At 39.7% G+C, this 21,113-nt stretch overlaps 1 protein-coding gene and 1 long non-coding RNA gene across 3 annotated transcripts in view; one reads left to right on the top strand and one right to left on the bottom strand.

Annotated features, from left to right (window-relative positions):
• The window catches only part of LOC133630791 (uncharacterized), a 23,881-nt gene extending 3,999 nt beyond the window's left edge, over positions 1-19,882 (bottom strand). Inside the window, exons 1-2 of the long non-coding RNA XR_009821344.1 lie at positions 19,847-19,882; positions 19,588-19,756 (exon numbers count right to left, since the gene is read on the bottom strand). This is a non-coding gene — a long non-coding RNA (uncharacterized LOC133630791). The remainder of the gene's footprint in view (positions 1-19,587; positions 19,757-19,846) is intronic.
• sntg1 (syntrophin, gamma 1) overlaps positions 1-21,113 on the top strand; it is a 118,160-nt gene that overhangs the window by 50,308 nt on the left and 46,739 nt on the right. For both annotated transcript variants that reach the window (XM_062022529.1, XM_062022530.1), the window contains exons 5-7: positions 11,273-11,329; positions 11,454-11,511; positions 18,755-18,798. In XM_062022529.1, the coding sequence (XP_061878513.1) occupies positions 11,273-11,329; positions 11,454-11,511; positions 18,755-18,798 (159 nt within the window). The remainder of the gene's footprint in view (positions 1-11,272; positions 11,330-11,453; positions 11,512-18,754; positions 18,799-21,113) is intronic.

The raw sequence follows: 21,113 nt of genomic DNA on the forward strand, positions 1-21,113 counted from the left end.
AATATTAATAATGAACAACAAGACATTATATCATTCCTGGCAATTGTAATCAAAGCATGGATTAATCTTTTAATACAATATATTTACAATAACTCAAGTGAATATAAGTTGTTGCTCTTGTTCTGATAAAACTGCCACATTGGCTTTCATCACACTGATGGGTACCTTTCACATTTGAGCCGATACGCTACCAATTCCCGGTACCTGGGAGTCAATACTGGTACCATAATGTGGTAATATATTGGAATTTGTTCAACAATAACATTAAATATATATTTCGACACTGAACTGATAATGATAATTGAGTTATCCGGTTGTTATTATATAACTTTGTGTTGATTTGCAAGTCCAAGACGTTAGAATGCAGTAGTGTAGATGCTACGGTGTGTTGCCATAGTCGGGAAGTAGTCTTTGCCATTAAAGTTGAAAGTGCCAGTCTGGTCTTTTGTGTGACCCTACAAAGTGTTTAAACTGTACTTATTATACAGCAGCTGTTTGATTGTAACTTGCATCTTAGTTGTAGTTATGATGAACAAATTTGGAGGTGTTGAAATCGGCACATCTATGGCAAATCCAATGTAAATTAGCATCAGGCTAGGGCATTTTTCAAAGTGAAGTCTTACTTTTTAGTGCTTTGTATCAGGCATACTTGCGTGGTAGGATGGACTTCTCCTTTCGGCATGTGAAACCATTAATGTTAATCAGTAGCATGTCTATGGCAAATTAAATGTAAATTAGCGTCGAGCTAGCGCATTTTGAAAAGTGGAGTCTTACTTTTTAGCGCTTTATATCACTTCTCCCTTCGAACCAACTGAAGAAGAGTTGATGCATTTTGTTTGATTTGATGTACCACTACCATACTTGCTTTGTGGGTATGGACAATTGCAACATTATCATTCGAGGCAGTCCACTACGAATACGCCTGTTTGCCCGCCAAGTGTTTGAGCTTGTAATAAAAGTACCGAAATATGATAGACTTAGACTAGACTAGACTTAGACTTCCTTTTTATTGTCATTCAAATTTGAACTTTACAGCACAGATAAGAACGAAATTTCGTTACATAAGCTCATGGTAGTGCAGGATAAAAAAAAGCAATAAGGTGCATGTATAAATAAATAAATATATATAAATAATATATAAATATATATATAAAATAAATAAATATATATAAATAAATAGATTACCGTACAGATAAATATATTGCACTTTTTCACATGCGTCCACGTTTATGGATGTATGTTATATTGTCTTTTTTATTCCAGCGCTTAATCCATTTTGGGGGGAGTTGAGGGGATAATTATGATGCGTTCAAGAGTCTTACGGCTTGAGGGAAGAAGCTGTTACAGAACCTGGAAGTTCTGCTTCGGAGGCTGCGGAACCTCTTTCTAGAGTCCAGCAGTGAAAACAGTCCTTGGTGGGGGTGGGAGGAGTCTTTGCAGATACCGTTTGATTTCACGTGGATCAGTACCTGGTAGTACAGGCAGAATTCTGTCTGTACTTCAGTAAGACCAAAAGTACTGAGGTCTGTACCAGTATACTGACTTCTTGTTTGCTCTACCCACATTGGATCATGTATGTTTTTAAACGATAGAAGTAGAAATATTCAGTTCCAGGGTTAAACTTTCGCATTGTAAAATCCTTCCTTGTACAGACAATGTTGTGTTACTTTTGAATAATTTTAACAGCCACACACATTTAAACATAAGTTAAGCTTAGGTAAAATTATATTAAAATAAAGTTAGAAATAGTCTTAACAATTAATTGTCCAACTATGGTAGGCCTATGTGTACCACTAGTGGTACGCCGGCCTCATCAAGTGGTACGCCAAAGAAATCTGTAAATGTACATGGAGAATCATTGTTAATGATTTGTGCGCATTGTGTGTAATGTTACAGTGGCCAACAATATTAAGTATACCTATTAAATAAAACTTATTTTTTGTTTTAATTGAATACTTAGGCCTACTATGCTACAGCATTTCAATGTTGCTCATTATGGTGGCCAAGTGTTTTCTGAGGTGGTACTTGGCGAAAAAAGTTTGAGAACCACTGCTCTAAACTTTAATAAAGAATGACTAAGGTGTGACAAATCTCATTTTCTAACATTAAAAATCACCATGAAAGGGTAAAAAGAAGTGAACTGTTTTCAATATTACATTCAAAGAGCATTTTAATTTTTTATCATTAGGAATGATCACATTACTATTAAAGGGGTCAAGTTAGGATTTTTTTTCTGCGTCTAAAACATTTCTTTGTGGTCTACATAACATGTAATGGTGGTTCTGTGGTCAAAATATTGCATAGATTATGTTTTACGGCCATCTTCAAGCTGTTTTCTTCAGGAAGTGTTTTTTTTTGTGATCGGTCTTATTTACGTGCCGAAGTCCTCCAGGCCAAGCTCCCTTCAACTGCATCTCAATCCCGTCAGCCATGTTGTAGTTTTAGCGGGTCTACTGACAGGTATAAATTAGAACTATACGCTACTTAGTATAAAAAATGACAACAGCTTACGCGCCAAACCGCAGCTCAGAGTACCCACCCTTTTTGGATTCACTCGAGGGAGTACTTGAGAGTGCTCCCCCGGGTGATTCCCTCGTTCTACTGGGGGACTTCAACGCTCATGTTGGCAGCGACAGTGAAACCTGGAGAGGCGTGATTGGGAAGAATGGCTGCCCGGATCTGAACCCGAGCGGTGTTTTGTTATTGGACTTTTGTGCCCGTCACAGATTGTCCATAACGAACACCATGTTCAAACATAAGGGTGTCCATATGTGCACTTGGCACCAGGACACCCTAGGCCGCAGTTCCATGATCGACTTTGTAGTTGTGTCGTCGGATTTGCGGCCTCATGTTTTGGACACTCGGGTGAAGAGAGGGGCGGAGCTTTCTACCGATCACCACCTGGTGGTGAGTTGGCTGCGATGGTGGGGGAGGATGCCGGACAGACCTGGCAGGCCCAAACGCATTGTGAGGGTTTGCTGGGAACGTCTGGCAGAGTCTCCTGTCAGAGAGAGTTTCCATTCCCACCTCCGGAAGAACTTTGAACATGTCACGAGGGAGGTGCTGGACATTGAGTCCGAATGGACCATGTTCCACACCTCTATTGTCGAGGCGGCTGATTGGAGCTCTGGCCGCAAGGTAGTTGGTGCCTGTCGTGGCGGTAATCCTAGAACCCGTTGGTGGACACCGGCGGTGAGGGATGCCATCAAGCTGAAGGAGTCCTATCGGGTTCTTTTGGCTCATAGGACTCCTGAGGCAGCGGACAGGTACCGACAGGCCAAGCGGTGTGCGGCTTCGGTGGTCGCGGAGGCAAAAATTCGGACATGGGAGGAGTTCGGGGAAGCCATGGAAAACGACTTCCGGACGGCTTCGAAGCGATTCTGGACCACCATCCGCCGCCTCAGGAAGGGGAAGCAGTGCACTATCAACACCGTGTACGGTGAGGATGGTGTTCTGCTGACCTCGACTGCGGATGTTGTGGATCGGTGGAGGGAATACTTCGAAGACCTCCTCAATCCCACCAACACATCTTCCTATGAGGAAGCAGTGCCTGGGGAATCTGTGGTGGGCTCTCCTATTTGTGGGGCTGAGGTTGCTGAGGTAGTTAAAAAGCTCCTCGGTGGCAAGGCCCCGGGGGTGGATGAGATCCGCCCGGAGTTCCTTAAGGCTCTGGATGCTGTGGGGCTGTCTTGGTTGACAAGACTCTGCAGCATCGCGTGGACATCGAGGGCGGTACCTCTGGATTGGCAGACCGGGGTGGTGGTTCCTCTCTTTAAGAAGGGGAACCGGAGGGTGTGTTCTAACTATCGTGGGATCACACTCCTCAGCCTTCCCGGTAAGGTCTATTCAGGTGTGCTGGAGAGGAGGCTACGCCGGATAGTCGAACCTCGGATTCAGGAGGAACAGTGTGGTTTTCGTCCTGGTCGTGGAACTGTGGACCAGCTCTATACTCTCGGCAGGGTCCTTGAGGGTGCATGGGAGTTTGCCCAACCAGTCTACATGTGTTTTGTGGACTTGGAGAAGGCATTCGACCGTGTCCCTCGGGAAGTCCTGTGGGGAGTGCTCAGAGAGTATGGGGTATCGGACTGTCTGATTGTGGCGGTCCGCTCCCTGTATGATCAGTGCCAGAGTTTGGTCCGCATTGCCGGCAGTAAGTCGGACACGTTTCCAGTGAGGGTTGGACTCCGCCAAGGCTGCCCTTTGTCACCGATTCTGTTCATAACTTTTATGGACAGAATTTCTAGGCGCAGTCAAGGCGTTGAGGGGATCTGGTTTGGTGGCTGCAGGATTAGGTCTCTGCTTTTTGCAGATGATGTGGTCCTGATGGCTTCATCTGGCCAGGATCTTCAGCTCTCGCTGGATCGGTTGGCAGCTGAGTGTGAAGCGACTGGGATGAGAATCAGCACCTCCAAGTCCGAATCCATGGTTCTCGCCCGGAAAAGGGTGGAGTGCCATCTCCGGGTTGCGGAAGAGACCCTGCCCCAAGTGGAGGAGTTCAAGTACCTCGGAGTCTTGTTCACGAGTGAGGGAAGAGTGGATCGTGAGATCGACAGGCGGATCGGTGCGGCGTCTTCAGTAATGCGGACGCTGTATCGATCCGTTGTGGTGAAGAAGGAGCTGAGCCGGAAGGCAAAGCTCTCAATTTACCGGTCGATCTACGTTCCCATCCTCACATATGGTCATGAGCTTTGGGTTATGACCGAAAGGACAAGATCACGGGTACAAGCGGCCGAAATGAGTTTCCTTCGCCGGGTGGCGGGGCTCTCCCTTAGAGATAGGGTGAGAAGCTCTGCCATCCGGGGGGAGCTCAAAGTAAAGCCGCTGCTCCTCCACATCGAGAGGAGCCAGATGAGGTGGTTCGGGCATCTGGTCAGGATGCCACCCGAACGCCTCCCTAGGGAGGTGTTTAGGGCACGTCCGACCGGTAGGAGGCCACGGAGAAGACCCAGGACACGTTGGGAAGACTATGTCTCCCGGCTGGCCTGGGAACGCCTCGGGATCCCCCGGGAGGAGCTGGACGAAGTGGCTGGGGAGAGGGAAGTCTGGGCTTCCCTGCTTAAGCTGCTGCCCCCGCGACCCGACCTCGGATAAGCGGAAGAAGATGGATGGATGGATGGATGGCCTTTACGTAAGACCCCTGTAAGTTAACAGAACAATTAAACAGTCTTATTAACTTAATTGATAAATATGACAAAGGCTATCTCCATCTGAATTTTTTTTAAATTTTTTGTTGTCACTAGGGATGAGTACCTGGATTTTATAGGCACTGACCAATTTCCTTCGGTACTACCGGGTATTCACGTAAAATCAAGCGGAACCGTACTTTGATGCCTTTGTTGCATGTGACGTCATGTTTGGTTGCAGACTCAACACTTGTTCAAACACTTGAGAAAGAGGCACTCAGAGCGGCCAACAAAGCAAGTATGCCTTTACACACGGTATAGCTCCCACGTTTTCAAAATGCACTAGTTCAATGCTAATTTACACCATTATATACCATATACATGCTACTGGTTAGTAGGGATGTATACCGTGTACTAGTGTTGTCCCGATACCAATATTTTAGTATCGGTACCAAAATGTATTTCGATACTTTTCGCTACTTTTCGATACTTTTTAAAATAAAGGGCACCACAAAAAATTGCATTCTTGGCTTTATTTTACCAAAAAACCTTATGGTACATTAAACATATGTTTCTTATTGCAAGTTTGTCTTTAAATAAAATAGTAAAGGTACAAGACAACTTGTCTTTTAGTTGTAAGTAAGCAAACAAAGGCTCCTAATTTAGCTGCTGAACATATTGTAGTATGCAGTAACATATTGTGTCATTTTCCATTCTATTATTTTGTCAAAATTATTAAGGACAATTGGTAGAAAATGAATTATTAATCTACTTATTCATTTACTGTTAATATTTGCTTACTTTCTCTTATAACATGTTCTATCTACACTTCTGTTAAAATGTAATAATCACTTATTCTTCTGTCTTCTTGGATGCTTTACATTAGTTTTGGAGGATAGCACAAATTTGGGTATCAATCCAAGTACCGTATTTTTCGGAGTATAAGTCGCACCGGCTGAAAATGCGTAATAAAAAAGGGAAAAAAAACATATATAAGTCGCACTGGAGTATAAGTCACATTTTTTGGGGAAATGTATTTGATAAAACCCAACACCAAGAATAGACATTTGAAAGGCAATTTAAAATAAATAAAGAATAGTGAACAACAGGCTGAATAAGTGTATGTTATATGACACATAAATAACCAACTGAGAACGTGCCTGGTATGTTAACGTAACATATTATGGTAAAAGTCATTCAAATAACTATAACATATAGAACATGCTATACGTTTACAAAACAATCTGTCACTCCTAATCGCTAAATCCCATGAAATCTTATACGTCTAGTCTCTTACGTGAATGAGCTAAATAATATTATTTGATATTTTACGGTAATGTGTTAATAATTTCACACATAAGTCGCTCTTAAGTGTAAGTCGCACCCAAACTATGAAAAAAAAACTGCGACTTACAGTCCGAAAAATACAGTAGTTACAGGATCATACATTGGTCATATTCAAAGTCCTCATGTGTCCAGGGACATATTTACTGAGTTTATAAACATAATATAAATGTCAAAAAAACCGAAAGAAGATTTTCTGATGCTGAAAATATCGACGCAATCATAGTAGTATCGACTAGATACGCTCCTGTACTTGGTATCATTACAGTGGATGTCAAGTGTAGATCCACCCATGGCGTTTATTTACATTGTGGCGCCGGTGAGCTACGGTGTTTAGTGAAACATGTTTAGCTATTCCTCGTCCTGCAGGGATGATACTTGTAAGATACTTACTTTATCCGTCGCCATGGAGACGAGGATTAGTGATTTAGAAGTAGCTAAAACACTGCAGACTGCGGATGGACTTTAGCCGCTGGCTAGCTAGCCATGTCTTAAAGCACCTCTTCCTGAGGGCGTTTCAGTGTTATAGCTTCACCTTTATCGTTAGTTTTTAAGCCAAAATGCGTCCATTCTCCCTTTTTTGTCTACACACTGTGTGTGGAGGGGTAGGGTTGGGTATCGTTTGAATTCGAACGATTCCGATTCCGATTCTTTGTTTCGATTCCGGTTCCTGACGATTCTCGGTTCCGATTCTTCTTGTACCATGCCGAGATCAATGTGTTTGACAGGTAGTCCCTGGAAGGTGGTATGTATTTTGGGTTGAGAGTTTTCACCATATCCCTGCAAACATAAACAAACATGTAATGTTGCTGTTACTGTTTAGCCCAGTATCAATTAGCTTAGCTCTAACGTTATTGCTTAACTAACCTAAATGTTGGAGATTCCACCTCTGAAAAGGGATGCAGTCTTTTGACTATGTGTGCAGTGACCTTTCTGTGGCACTCTTCCGTCTGTGGCACCGACACCTTCCCCATTGCCGCTACGGTGAACGGAGTACGCTGAGCACATCGCGGAGCCTGGCTAGCAGGTTGTAAATTGTCTATGAAAAAATATGCGGGCTAATTTGTTAGCTGCCTCAACGTTGGCGCAAAACACATTATTTATTGCATATATATTGTTTTACTTACCGGATTCGGACTGCAGTGCAGCCACCGAGGTGCCAGGCTGGGCGTCGGAGGAAGAGGCAGAGGAGGACGGTCGGCGCAGCGCGTCGAAGACGGGACACGCATTTATTTGTACTCCATGAAATCGGAGGTGCTTCATCATGTTCGACGTGCACCCTCCTAAGCACGAAACAGTCCTGTCGCACGTGTTACATTTCGCAGATATTTCATTTTTTTTAGTAAAATAAAGCCACACTTTCGACCGCCGACGCCCGCTATCCATGCTTGACTGACTCACTCGGCTACATAGGCTCAGCTATGCTAACACTTCCGGCGGTGGGCGCTTCTTCGTTGGTGTTCAGCGGCTTCTTCTTCCGGTCGGCGGACTTATTCTTTTTTTCCGGTCGGCGGACTGGGTATCGAAACTAGGAATCGAAATTTAAACTTTTGAACGATTCCGGGAGAATCGGAAAGTTAGTCCCGATTCCAATCGATACTCGATACCCAACCCTAGTGGGGGGGAACCGGTACCTTTTAGAGGCGGTATAGTACCGAATATGATTCATTAATATCGCGGTACTATACTAATATCGGTATACCGTACAACCCTACCGGGTACCGGTAATTTTTTCTACCGGTTCCTAATTGGGTCCAGGAAGACCGTTAATTAGACAAATTATAGTGCTATCAGTATTTGTTTTTTATCCAGCTGACGGTTGTAATTATGACACGCTGTTAAATTCAGTTCAAGTGCCGCTACGACGCACAAGCAAATGATTATTAGCTTGGAATAATCACAAATAAGGAAGCAACACCACAGAAAAGTTTGTAACAACAATATTTCCTCCTAGTCCCCAAAGTCACGCACGCTAATAAGAGTGAGTGTCAGTTTGACGTGAACGCCACTTAACTCAGGACCGCCGCTACTGCCATTTATCCATTTGACCGTCCTCTAAGCAATCTAGTAATCCACAGGTCAATATTAATCCACTCAACAAAGTGAAACTTTAAAATATTCACTAGGTCATTTCATTTATATAATACACATGTGTACAACACATATAAGTCTGACAACACTGGCTTCCGGCCCGTCACTCAAATAGGTCCATGTGCAATGTAAACACAAATAAGATTAAAGATAAGATTGTTAAAAATGCAACCCCACTTAGCATGCTAGTTGATTGTATTGGTTTATATTTGATAAAATATATCATGTTTAAAGTCTGTGTATGAACATGAATACATATATTTGACCTTATTTGTTATTTTATCACTATGATTTTAAATGTTATTATAGGGACATGCACCTGGGGATAGGTTGATTGGCAACACTAAATTGGCCCTAGTGTGTGAATGTGAGTGTAAATGTTGTCTATCTGTGTTGGCCCTAGATGAATGGATATACTGCATGTAATTGCAATTAATAGAAACACAGTGCTAATAAAAAGGATAATAAAAATGTAATTTTTTCCCACAAATTACATACAGTACCGATGAATACTAGTATTGATAAGAAATATCGGTATCGATAAAATTCTAACGGTATACATCCCCACTGTTTAGCACGGTGGTTCTTAGCCTTGTTGGAGGTAGCGAACCCCACCAGCATTCACCGAATCCTTCTTTAGTGAAAAATAAAATGTTTCCGTATAAACAACTTAAACACTGGAGTTAATTCCACGACTGTATATACCGGTAACGGTTGATATGGGAATCGGTAGTTAAGAGTTGGACAATATCGGATATCGGCAAAAAAGCAATTATCTGACATCTCTAATTCTAACATTACCAGTTGTCGCACAAGTGTAAAAAGAAGCGAGTAAAACAATAAAATGGCCAACTTTAACGTCCGTAGGTCTGCTTACTTCACGCAGCTTCCTTTGTACAGTATATTTATCTCACACTCATGTTAGAATTATTGTTCAAGTATAAACAAAACTGTCAGAGTTTGTATTTTGACGCTCCTGCAAGTTTTTCTGATTTTCAAATTCCGGCTTCGAGCGATGTCATTTTTACCGCAAATCTCAGTAGAATGCACCAAGTCTTCAACCTCAGAAGGTTGTTGGACTAAAGAGGTTCCACTGCATCATTCTAAAGCGAGATGGAGTTATCGAGCCGATCGAGCCGGCTTGTAAAGTTAAGAGGCAGTCGGCCTGGAGACAATAGTTTAGGGAGCGTCTATAAAGTTTACCACTGAGAAGGAGATACACTGGCAAGGAGAGTGTAATAAATTCACGATGTGCGGGCCTTCGGCATCACTTCACACATCAGTGCCTTGCTATTTGTTGTACAACAACATCAAATTGGGAAAATATGTACTGCAGTTGCAATGTTTGAGATTTTTGTCGCCATTATTACTGCCACAGATTTAATAAATGTGCAATGTCATTTGAACAATCCAGTGATCTGGAGTTAGTCGCACAACAACAGCTTGGGGAAATTAGATCCCGCCGAGCTCCAAGAGTCGCAGTTGGCTCGGACTAAACGTTGGCACATTTGAAACACAGGTGCTTGTTGGAACTGCTGGTGAATTAAAACAATACAACGGGAAGGGAAAGAGACGCTCACGAAAACTCAGACATGTCAAAAGTACACTTCCTTCATTAACGGTGTTGCAAAAATTAGTTAGAATCATACATAATGTTGGATATAGACAACATAAATTATAAATAATAAATGGGTTATACTTGTATAGCGCTTTTCTACCTTCAAGGTACTCAAAGCGCTTTGACAGTATTTCCACATTCACCCATTCACACACACATTCACACACTGATGGCGGGAGCTGCCATGCATGGCGCTAACCAGCAGCCATCAGGAGCAAGGGTGAAGTGTCTTGCCCAAGGACACAACGAACGTGACTAGGAAGGTAGAAGGTGGGGATTGAACCCCAGTAACCAGCAACCCTCCGATTGCTGGCACGGCCACTCTACCAACTTTGCCACGCACCCTTTATACATTGAATCGAAAACACTGAAATTCCACGACATAGTGAATTTGCAGCTAAAATTATACACACAGCACATAATCTGCTACCCAATAATATACAAAAATTATTCTTAACAAAAGAGGAAAAATATAATCTTGGAGAAAAATGTAATTTAAAACATTTCTACGCACGTACAACACTTAAGATCTTCAGTATATCAGTATGTGGAATAAAATTATGGAATAGATTAAGTAAATAAATAAAACAATGTACTAATTTAATCCACTTCAACAAACTTTTCAAACTTAAAGTGTTTACAAAGTACAAAGAAGAAGAACCATGATAAACATTCTGAATTTATTTCATCTATCCATTCATTTTCCAGATAATCTTACTTATCTCACCATATGAAATATAACTTACTTCACTAATTATTATTTATGTATTTATTTATTTTTATTGTTATTACTTATGGAGTATATTGTTAATAAATTGAGAACAGGAAGTGAACAAAAGTTTTAGCAACTGCTATGTAAAGGAAAAGGGGTAGGATTAAAATAAACTCTGCTTCTTCCTACTCCTTTTCGAACATGTTGAATAGAGAAACTGGAAATTGTGATGTAACATGTTGTATGCATGCATGTTCCAAATAAGCACAAACTCAAACTTTATTCAAAATTGCCATTTAAGTGCAATTTGAAATTGAGCTTTTTATCGACACGGACCTCCCTTATCCTAAAGTCATTACTTCCTTCTGACTGCCTCTCTTCCAGGAGAGGACTGTAACGATCCGGAGACAGACGATCGGAGGGTTTGGCCTCAGCATCAAGGTAATTTAGGCACTCGCTGATGAGACTTCTTGTTTTCGATGAAGTCGCAGCAAGTCTTATTGATCACGCTGTTGTGCTTCAGGGTGTTTTGTGGCGCTCATTCCATTTCTCATTTGTATCGCAGGGTGGTGCGGAGCATAAAATCCCCGTGGTGGTGTCCAAAATATCCAAAGAACAAAAAGGTATGTTGTATCTTCAGCTGAATGCCTTACAGCACCAGTGTCAAACTCTCAGCATGAGATATTTCATCCGACCATTTGAAAATCAACGTGCATCCGGCCCACATGGCGAATTGAATCAAAAAAACGAATCCTGCATAACTTCAGCAACATCTCATACATACTGTATACACTTTGTGTGTTACAATTGAACCTGGAGGCCACAGTGGTATTAAATGAGTGAATTACACTAACGATTATTACTAAGGATGTCAGAGTACCACCAAAAACAGCAATCATTTAACTATGCATGACTAAAAACGACTCCACTTTAACAAGAAACCCTGTCTGTACTAGTGTTTTGGTACAGGTACAAAATGTATTTCGATACTTTTCTAAATAAAAGGGGACCACAAAAAATTGCATTATTGGCTTTATTTTAACAAACAATCTTACGGTACATAAAACATATGTTTCTTATTGCAAGTTTGTCCTTAAATAAAATAGTTAACATACAAGACAACTTCTCTTTTATTAGTAAGTAAGCAAACAAAGGCTCCTAATTTACTCTGCTGACAGATGCAGTAACATATTGTGTCATTTTCCATTCTATTATTTTGTCAAAATTATTAAGGACAAGTGGTAGAAAATGAATTATGAATCCATTTGTTCATTTACTGTTAATATCTGCTTACTTTCTCTTTTAACATGTTCTATCTACACTTCGGTTAAAATGTAATAATCACTTATTTTTCTGTTGTTCGGATGCTTTACATCAGTTTTAGATGATACTACAAATTTGGGTATCAATTCGATACCAAATAGGTACAGGATCATACATTGGTCATATTAAAAGTCCTCATGTGTCCAGGGACATATTTACTGAGTTTATAGACATAATATAAAAAAAATTTAAACAAAAGAAGAGTGAGTTACGGTGTGTAGTAAAGGATGTTTAGCTATTCCGCGTCATGCAGGGATGATACTTGTAAGAAACATATTTTATTAGTCGCCATGGAAGCGAGGATTAGTGATTTAGAAGTAGCTACAACACTGCAGACTCCGGATGGACTTTAGCCACTAGCTAGCTAGCCATGGTCTTAAAGCATCTCTTCCTGAGGGCGTTTCAGTGTTTTATCAACACCTTTATCTTTAGTTACCAAGCCAAAATGCGTCTGTTCTCCCTTTTCTGTATACACACCGTGTCTGTTTGTAAGTACTCTGTGATTGTGCGCTGCCGAACATGCTCCTCTGCTCGTAAACCAGCAATGACACGACGTGACGACGACGGGGTTGACAGGTACTTTTTAGATGCGGTATAGTACCGAATATGATTCATTAGTATCGTGGTACTATACTAATACTGGTATACCGTACAACCCTAATCGGTACAAAATAAAAAATTAACACCCTTAAATGCTGACAACATTGGCACTTATTTCATTGTTCTGCACCTAAAAATGATGTCTACAGGTAATTGTACCACCAAAATAGACAGAAGTGATTTTAGGCTTGTTTTCTAACGACTTTCAGCCCATTTTGGAACAAACCCTTTCAGCTCCAAAATGTAGACGGGCCTACATCAGCCTGCTGATGTCACTTACAGAATACTGGAGGCAGTTTCATATTGTGTAGTTTGGGCCTGATTTAGTAAAGGTTTGCGTGTACCAAAACACATGCAAACCTGAGAGCATGCGCAATGCTGATCTACTAAACGTGTGCAAAGTGAGTTGCGTCTTTAAAGTGAGCAGAATAAAGCGTCTCTGTCTTCAATAATATGCTAATTGTAGATTGACTATCAAAACACCCACAATACTGGGATGAGAAAATGCAAATATATTATAGAGCATGCGCAATGTGATTCATCACCACATATTTTACCAGCACAATTTAGCGTTTTATTTAGCACATTTGAAGAGGACGCGCAAACTGACCAAGTTCCCCACGCGGCTGTGAGAGAGGACTCCTCCGTTATACATGTACATCTCAACATATTTGGAAGGTCAGAAATAAATAAATAATCGACACATTGTTTATTCAGCAACTTCCTTTTATAATCTCATAGCTGCTGGATGACTTAAGGGGCTGATTAAAACAAACTCAATCATTTTGGTGCCATTGCATATTTTTGGATGACGTTAGTTTTTTTCCTTAATGATTTATAACATATTAGACTTCGACTTTAACTTAGACAAACTTTAATGAGCCACAAGGGAAATTGTTCCACACAGTAGCTCAGTTACAAAAGATGGAAAGGATAAGGATGGAAAGGATAATGCACACTAAGGCACAAAAAGAGGGTGCAAACAAAAGGTATAAAGTAGACTAAAAATTTACCATAGTAGCAATATAAAATATAACATATATGTCATATTTATATATTATATATACAGTGTATAATACCTTCTGAAATATTATATTGTTATATTATATTATATTATTAAAAGTGGTGTCAATGTAATTGCACTGCATGACTGCTTCTAAAATGCCCATAAAACACCACAGGTAGAAGCATGATAACATGAATGTGCAGTAAATGTGGGTGTCACGTGTAAAATCCTTATTTAAATAAGATGGTCTGCACCACTTTAATTGTACATGCACCCTTAGTAGATCACACTAATAGTACACGCTATTTTGTAGATTGCACGCGCTGTTTAGCGCGTCTTATATGGATTTTAGTCAATCGGGCCATACGTGTTTCAGTAGCATTATCACCCCGAATCACAATATTTTCTCGCAGAAGTACAAGGAATGATCAAATATATCTGCCAGATGCATTGTTGCAGGTTGCAGCAACACAGCTAAAGAAAGGGTTAGCCTGCATACATTTCCAAATGATGGGAATGTGACAAAAGTGAGGACATCTCTAATCAAAGTGACTCACACAAAATGGGACAAACTAATGGAGAAGGGTGTAATTTGCAGCCATCATTTTTATGATTGTGACTTGGAAGTAGAAGGGTTTGGGTTGGAGTTTAGATGGAAAAAATTTAAATACTCAAGCCAAATGCAATCTCGAAAATCAGGAGGGGCCTTGAGGGGGGAAAATACTGAGTCAGAACTCGTGGAAAAACAGAAAAAGAAGAGCAGCCCGACACTCAAAAACAAGAGAAAAAGAAGCCAAGCCGGTAATGTTTTATTTGGCATCCTCTTCTACTGATGTTTTCCTCAAGATCCTTGAGGAAATGCTGAAAGAGTATGAGGAAACACAGGTTATGGTGTCTATGGAAGAGGAAAAGCAGGGAAGTCCGGAAATGGCGATTATTTTATATTTTGATCACATTGTTAACTACTTTTCCAAATAATATGAAAATTGCTAAAGTTGCACCAATTTATAAGACTGGAGACAAACATCAATTTACAAATTATAGACCTGTTTCTTTACTTCCACAATTTTCTATAATCATTTAAAAACTGTTCAATAACAGATTAGAGAGTTTCATAAATAAAAATAGAATACTCGAAGAGAACCAATATGGATACAGAGCTAATGTTTCAACTTCAATGGCTTTAATTGAAATTACAGAAGAAATTACCAGTGCAATAGATAGTAAAAAATGTGCGGCAGCAGTGTTCATGGATCTAACTAAAGAATTTGACACAATTAATCACAATATTTTAATTAAAAAACTAGACTGATATGGCATCAGAGGGTTAGTCTTAAACTGGATAAGAAGTTATCTAACGAACAGGAAACAATACGTGAAGCTAGGCGAACACACGTCTACAACGCTAAATAAATCCTGTGGTGTACCTCAGGGATCAATACTAGGACTTAAATTATTCAATATCTATATAAATGACATTTGTAAAGTTACAAAAGATTTAAAGTTAGTATTATTTGCGGATGATACAACAGCGTTTTGTTCAGGAGAGAACACACAGAAGATAATACAAATAATAACAGAAGAAATGAACAAATTAAAAAGATGGTTTGACAAAAACAGATTATCATTGAATCTCAGTAAAACTAAGATAATGCTATTTGGTAACAGTAGAAGAGAAAGTCAAACACAAATACAAATAGATGGAGTAGAAATTGAAAGAGTAAATGAAACTAAATTTGTAGGTATAATGATTGATGATAAATTGAACTGGAAATCTCATGTAAAAAATATACAACATAAAGTAGCGAGAAACACATCAATAATGAATAAAGCAAAACATGTTCTAGACAAAAAATCACTTCATATTCTCTACTGCTCACTAGTGTTACCATATCTGAGTTACGGTGTAGAAATATGGGGAAATAACTACAAAAGTACACTTCATTAACTAACGGTGTTACGAAAAAGATCAGTTAGAATAATACATAATGTTGGATATAGAGAACATACAAACCCTTTATTTATTGAATCAAAGATACTGAAATTCCATGACATAGTGAATTTGCAAACAGCTAAAATTATACACAAAGCAAACTATAACCTGCTACCCAAGAATATACAACAATTCTTCTCAAAAAAAGAGGAGAAATATAATCTTAGAGAAAAACGTAATTGAAAACATTTGTATGCACGTACAACACTTAAGACCTTCAGTATATCAGTATGTGAAATTAAATTATGGAATGGATTAAGCAAAGCAATCAAACAATGTACTAATATGATCCACTTCAAGAAACTCTTCAAACTTAAAGTGTTTACAAAGTATAAAGAAGAAGAACAAACATTCTCAATTTATTTCATCCATCCATTCATTCATTTTTAAAGTAATCTTACTTGTCTCATTATATGAAATATGACTTACTTCACCAATTATTATTATTAAATTATTACTATTATTTATTTATTTATTTTCATTGTGATTACTTATGGAGTTTATTGTGAATAAATTGTGAACAGGAAGTGAACAAAAAGTTTTAGCAACTGTTATGTAAAGAAAAGGGGTAGGATTAAATAAGCTCTGCTTCTTCCTACTCCTTTTCAAACATGTTGAAAAGAGAAACTGGAAATTGTGATGTATCATGTTGTATGCATGCATGTTTGAAATAAACTCAAACTCAAACTCAAACTCAAACTATTTCAGTTTTGAAGTAATCCTGGACCAGGGCAACAAAAACATGCAATAAAGTGATCAAAATAATAGTTTTACATGCCTTTGTACCAGACCTGGGCATTGTACGGCCCGCGGGCCGCATCCGGCCCTTTGCGCATCCCTGTCCGGCCCGCGTGAGGCCAATCATAAATTACAAAATAAATTTCAAAAAGTATCTATGTCGAGTGTGCAATACAACGGTACTGCTTTTGTTTTGAAAAGCGTTATTTGTATTACTTCCGTGTGGACGTATGCGCGTGTGCGATTGTGAGGGAATTGAACGGCGCAATCACAAATTACAAAATAAAGTTTAAAAAACATCTATGCCGTGCGCGCAATACAACTGTGCTGCTTTTATTTTGAAATGTGTTATTTATGCCGTATGTCCGGGGGGAACCTGTGAGTGAAGGTGCATAGAGACAAGTGATGAGACGCTAAAAAAAGAAAAGTTGATGACGAATGGCGTGTTTTCAACAAGACATGGACTGGCAAGTATTTCTTTACATAAATTCAAGGTAAAGCCGTGTGCTTAATTTGTGGTACACAGCTTGCTGTGTTTAAAGAATATCATTTTAATCGCCACTACACGAAGAAACACGAGGGAAAATACCGGAATGTGTCTGATGAAGCGCGCGCAAGGGAGGCTGATGCGTTGATGGTAAAACTGCAAACCCAACAAGGACTTTGTGCCATATTTCACACCCCCAGAGATGCAGCCGTCAGGACAAGTTTCGTCATTTCTCACAAAAGCGCCAGAAAAAGTAAGGCGTTTTATGACGGAGAGTTTATTAAGGAGTGCTTATTGGACTCTGTTGCGCTGATAATGCCCGGAGACATGGACTGTTTTTCGCTAACTTTGGATGAGAGCTGTGATGTACGTGACACCTCCAGCTGCGCTTCTTCTTACGTGGGATAACTGCAGACTTTCAAATCACGGAGGAGCTGGCAGCCATGCAGTCAATTAAAGAGACAACCACAGGTAATGACTTGTTCACGTGTTTGGACATGTTAGGACTGAAATGGGACAAGCTGGCAGGTGTGACAATCCAATCCACTTTATTTATATAGCACATTTAAACAACAAAATGTTTCCAAAGTGCTGCACAACAATATTAAAAACAATATTCAAATATTATCCTTAACTCCACCAATGACTGAATAAAAAGAAAAAAACAATTACATATAAAACCAATATAAAAAACAATATAAAATACATATGATTAAAAACTATTTTTAACAACAGATGGTTGTCCAAATCTGACGGGGAAAAATGTTGGATAATGCAGGATAAAGTGACCATCAAAAGCAATCTGCTTTTGTATAAAGTTAAGTTAGGTTAAATTAAAATATTATTATTAATTACTATTATTATTATTATCATTATTATTTATCTTACGGTATATCAAAAATAATATTGAGCAAAATTTAATTGAAATATTGTCGTGTGGCCCTCCAGCAGTGCTCGGGTTGCTTATGCGGCCCCCGGTGAAAATTAATTGCCCACCCCTGGTCCACACTGTCTATGCGGGGGAATGGGCTCCAGTACTGTAGGTGATGTCACGCTAAGTGGGGGCGGCATATCGAGTCTGGCGATGGGAAGGGGGCGTTCCAAGTACAGTTTTTATGTAGAGTTAGTTACTGATTACTCAAAAACTTGTCTACCATGTCTACACTGAAGTTGCAAATATCCTGGATTCTGCTGGGTTTTTTGTGCATATAAAATCTTGTAGCTTTTGCCCGCATGTTAAAAGGATGACGTTTGATGCTCTTTCCCATGGTTTCCTCCGCTCTCATCCAATCACGAGCCACAACACATTTTTGGGTTCTCAGACTCTAGGAAAATGTAACTCTTCAAGCAGGAACGAAGGAACGTGGATATTTCAAAAAATGCACAAGTGGAGTTTAAAAAAAAAAGTCTGTTCACATAAAAATACATTCACCAGCTGTCATGCACATTCATTGTGTCCAAGCCAGAAAAAGCAACCACCTGACATATAACACCTCTGTATCTTTAAAATCACTTACACCAGTCCAGGAAACTAAAAATGTATGGGTTTTTTAATTGCGTGTGCGTGAATGGGGGATGAGGGAGTGTCTGTTAATCCTGTTTGGCCCATGACTAAAGTATGCTTTGAATTTTGGCCCCTGTGCGATGGAGTTTGACGAATCTGCCATACAATGTGTACACATTTTACTCTTGAAGTGTTTTTTTCTTACTGTTTTCCAGCGGAACTCTCTGGGCTGCTTTTCATTGGCGATAGCATCCTGCAGGTAAAGTTGACACAAATACGAACATCTCATTCAGAACCCATCGTTCACTTCAATTAGGTTATTCTGAAAGCCCGACGACCTGTCACTAAATAAATTTGTTTTACTGAGAATTGTGTAGATTTACAAAAATCTGGTAAAATGTCCTTTCCAGATACGATAAGCATTTAACCTTTGACCTCAGCCAGTGTTAAAAAAGTCATTAGCATTCCTGTTTTAACCCGCTTCAATAAGCCAATAGAGTCCGTATAGCCACTGTACAATGTGTCAGATATTGTTCAAAATCAAGAGGGTTTTTATAACAATGATAACCTCGAAAAATGATTCTTCCTTTGACATAAAACAATATTTATTATTATATTGTTTTTCATTCCTATGTCTGACTTTTGACTTTAGCTACTTCACCTATTTTGTGTCAGATGTCCCTCAAAATCAATAGGATCCTTAAATCTCAAAAATGAGACCATGTGAAATGTTGCAACGAAACGGAATTTACTATTTTGTATCGCTCAAAATCAATAGGGTTCTTTATTTGTCTTTATTTTTCCAAAGGAGTGTTATGGTTGGAGGAGGGAGTTGTGACGACACAGTTCCACAAGGGGGCAATATTGCTATATATATATATATATATATATATATATATATATATATATATATATATATATATAATATATATATATATAATATAATAAATAATGAACAATATAATTAATAAACTATAGAATGGTGTGTGACAAAATCCAAGAGTGTGTGTGTGAGGCTATGTGTGTGATTAGCTGTAGTGTGTGTTACCTCGTGTTGGATCGAGAGGAAGGACAAGACATGAAGGCAGTCGGATGGTCAGGGCGTAGGAGATCCGTGTCCAAGCGGGGGTCGAGGATCGAAGAGGCAGTCCGGGAAGCAAAGAAGGCTATGACTGACGAGACGCACAGCTTGTCGACGCGGGTATGAAGGCAGACAGCTGGGGAGGGCGACAAGGAAGAACAATGAAAACACGGAGGGGAAACGCAGAGAGAGAAAGAGAGAGCATACAGCTGGTTGGTCGGCTTACGGTACAGAAGACTAAGTTCCGGCAAGGATCCTTGGGTGCACTGGTCTTTATACAGCTCGCCCTCATCAGTCCCAGGTATGCAGATTGCTGATCGCCCACAGCCTTGCCTGCATGTGGGTGTGACGCGGCCAGCGCTTACAGGGGCGTGTCTCGGCGAGCTACCAACGGAGGTGCTGGCAGACCCAGCTGCCGGAGAAAACCGGGTTCGAGCCCGCGCCGTGACAAGAAGAATATGTTCTTGAAGTATAGAAAGCATTGGTGTGGTTTTCCTTCCAATAGACCAGACCTGGGCAAATTAAGGCCTGTTAAGCTTTTCAATCTGGCCCGCCGGACATTCACAAATATTTTTTTTAGATCTTTAAGATGGAAACTGTAGCTGTCATTATGATGTGCAGTGATGTTTTCAAATTACCGTAAATCTTGAACTATACAAAGTATTTCAATGGTTGGAATCTGCACTTTTGAATGATATACTAGTTTACTATGGTAATTTAAATCACAGCAGCTCAGACGAGGCACCAAGCAGTGTGGGTGGGGAGCGTTTCCACAGAGTGTTTCCAGAGCGGCCAGCCTGAAATGCGGGTGTCAGGGACAGACGCGGAAGGAGATTTTTACAACAAAGTTCTAAAGCTTAGTGATATATCAGATCGTAGGTGGGTTTATTTTGTTGCATTTTTGTTGCGTTTCGCTTTATTGTAAAATATGTCGATGAAGAGGGGGTGTGACGTTCACGTTGTCAATATTCAGTGTTTTATTGTTCATAGTTAATATTGTAAATACCACATTCTTTATTTTCATGTACATCCTGAGTGTCTCATTCAGTAAAAATGTTAAATTCCATTCCGTTTTTTAAGGCGGTCTGTCATAAAGTTTTTAGCATTCAATCAGACATTATTGTGAGGTTTTGTATTAGTGTTTCTAAAAATAGGGCCCAAGCACACATACTGTACAGCAGATTTTCACAGCTTATATATATATATATATATATATATATATATATATATATGTATATATATATATATATATACAGGTATAGATAGATAGATAGATAGATAGATAGATAGATAGATAGATAGATAGATAGATAGATAGATAGATAGAAGGATATACCGGCCCCCAGACACATTTTCTTCTCAAAATTTGGCCCCCTGAGTCAAAATAATTGCCCAGGCCTAAAATATTTGCCTGATTTTACCTCAGCTATCACCACTCTTGTGTCAGATGCCCCTTAAAATCAATCAAGTTCTTGCTTTGTTAGTGAAGCTTC

The sequence above is a fragment of the Entelurus aequoreus genome, linkage group LG16 (genome assembly GCF_033978785.1).
Source record: "Entelurus aequoreus isolate RoL-2023_Sb linkage group LG16, RoL_Eaeq_v1.1, whole genome shotgun sequence".
In the NCBI taxonomy this organism is placed as follows: domain Eukaryota; kingdom Metazoa; phylum Chordata; class Actinopteri; order Syngnathiformes; family Syngnathidae; genus Entelurus; species Entelurus aequoreus.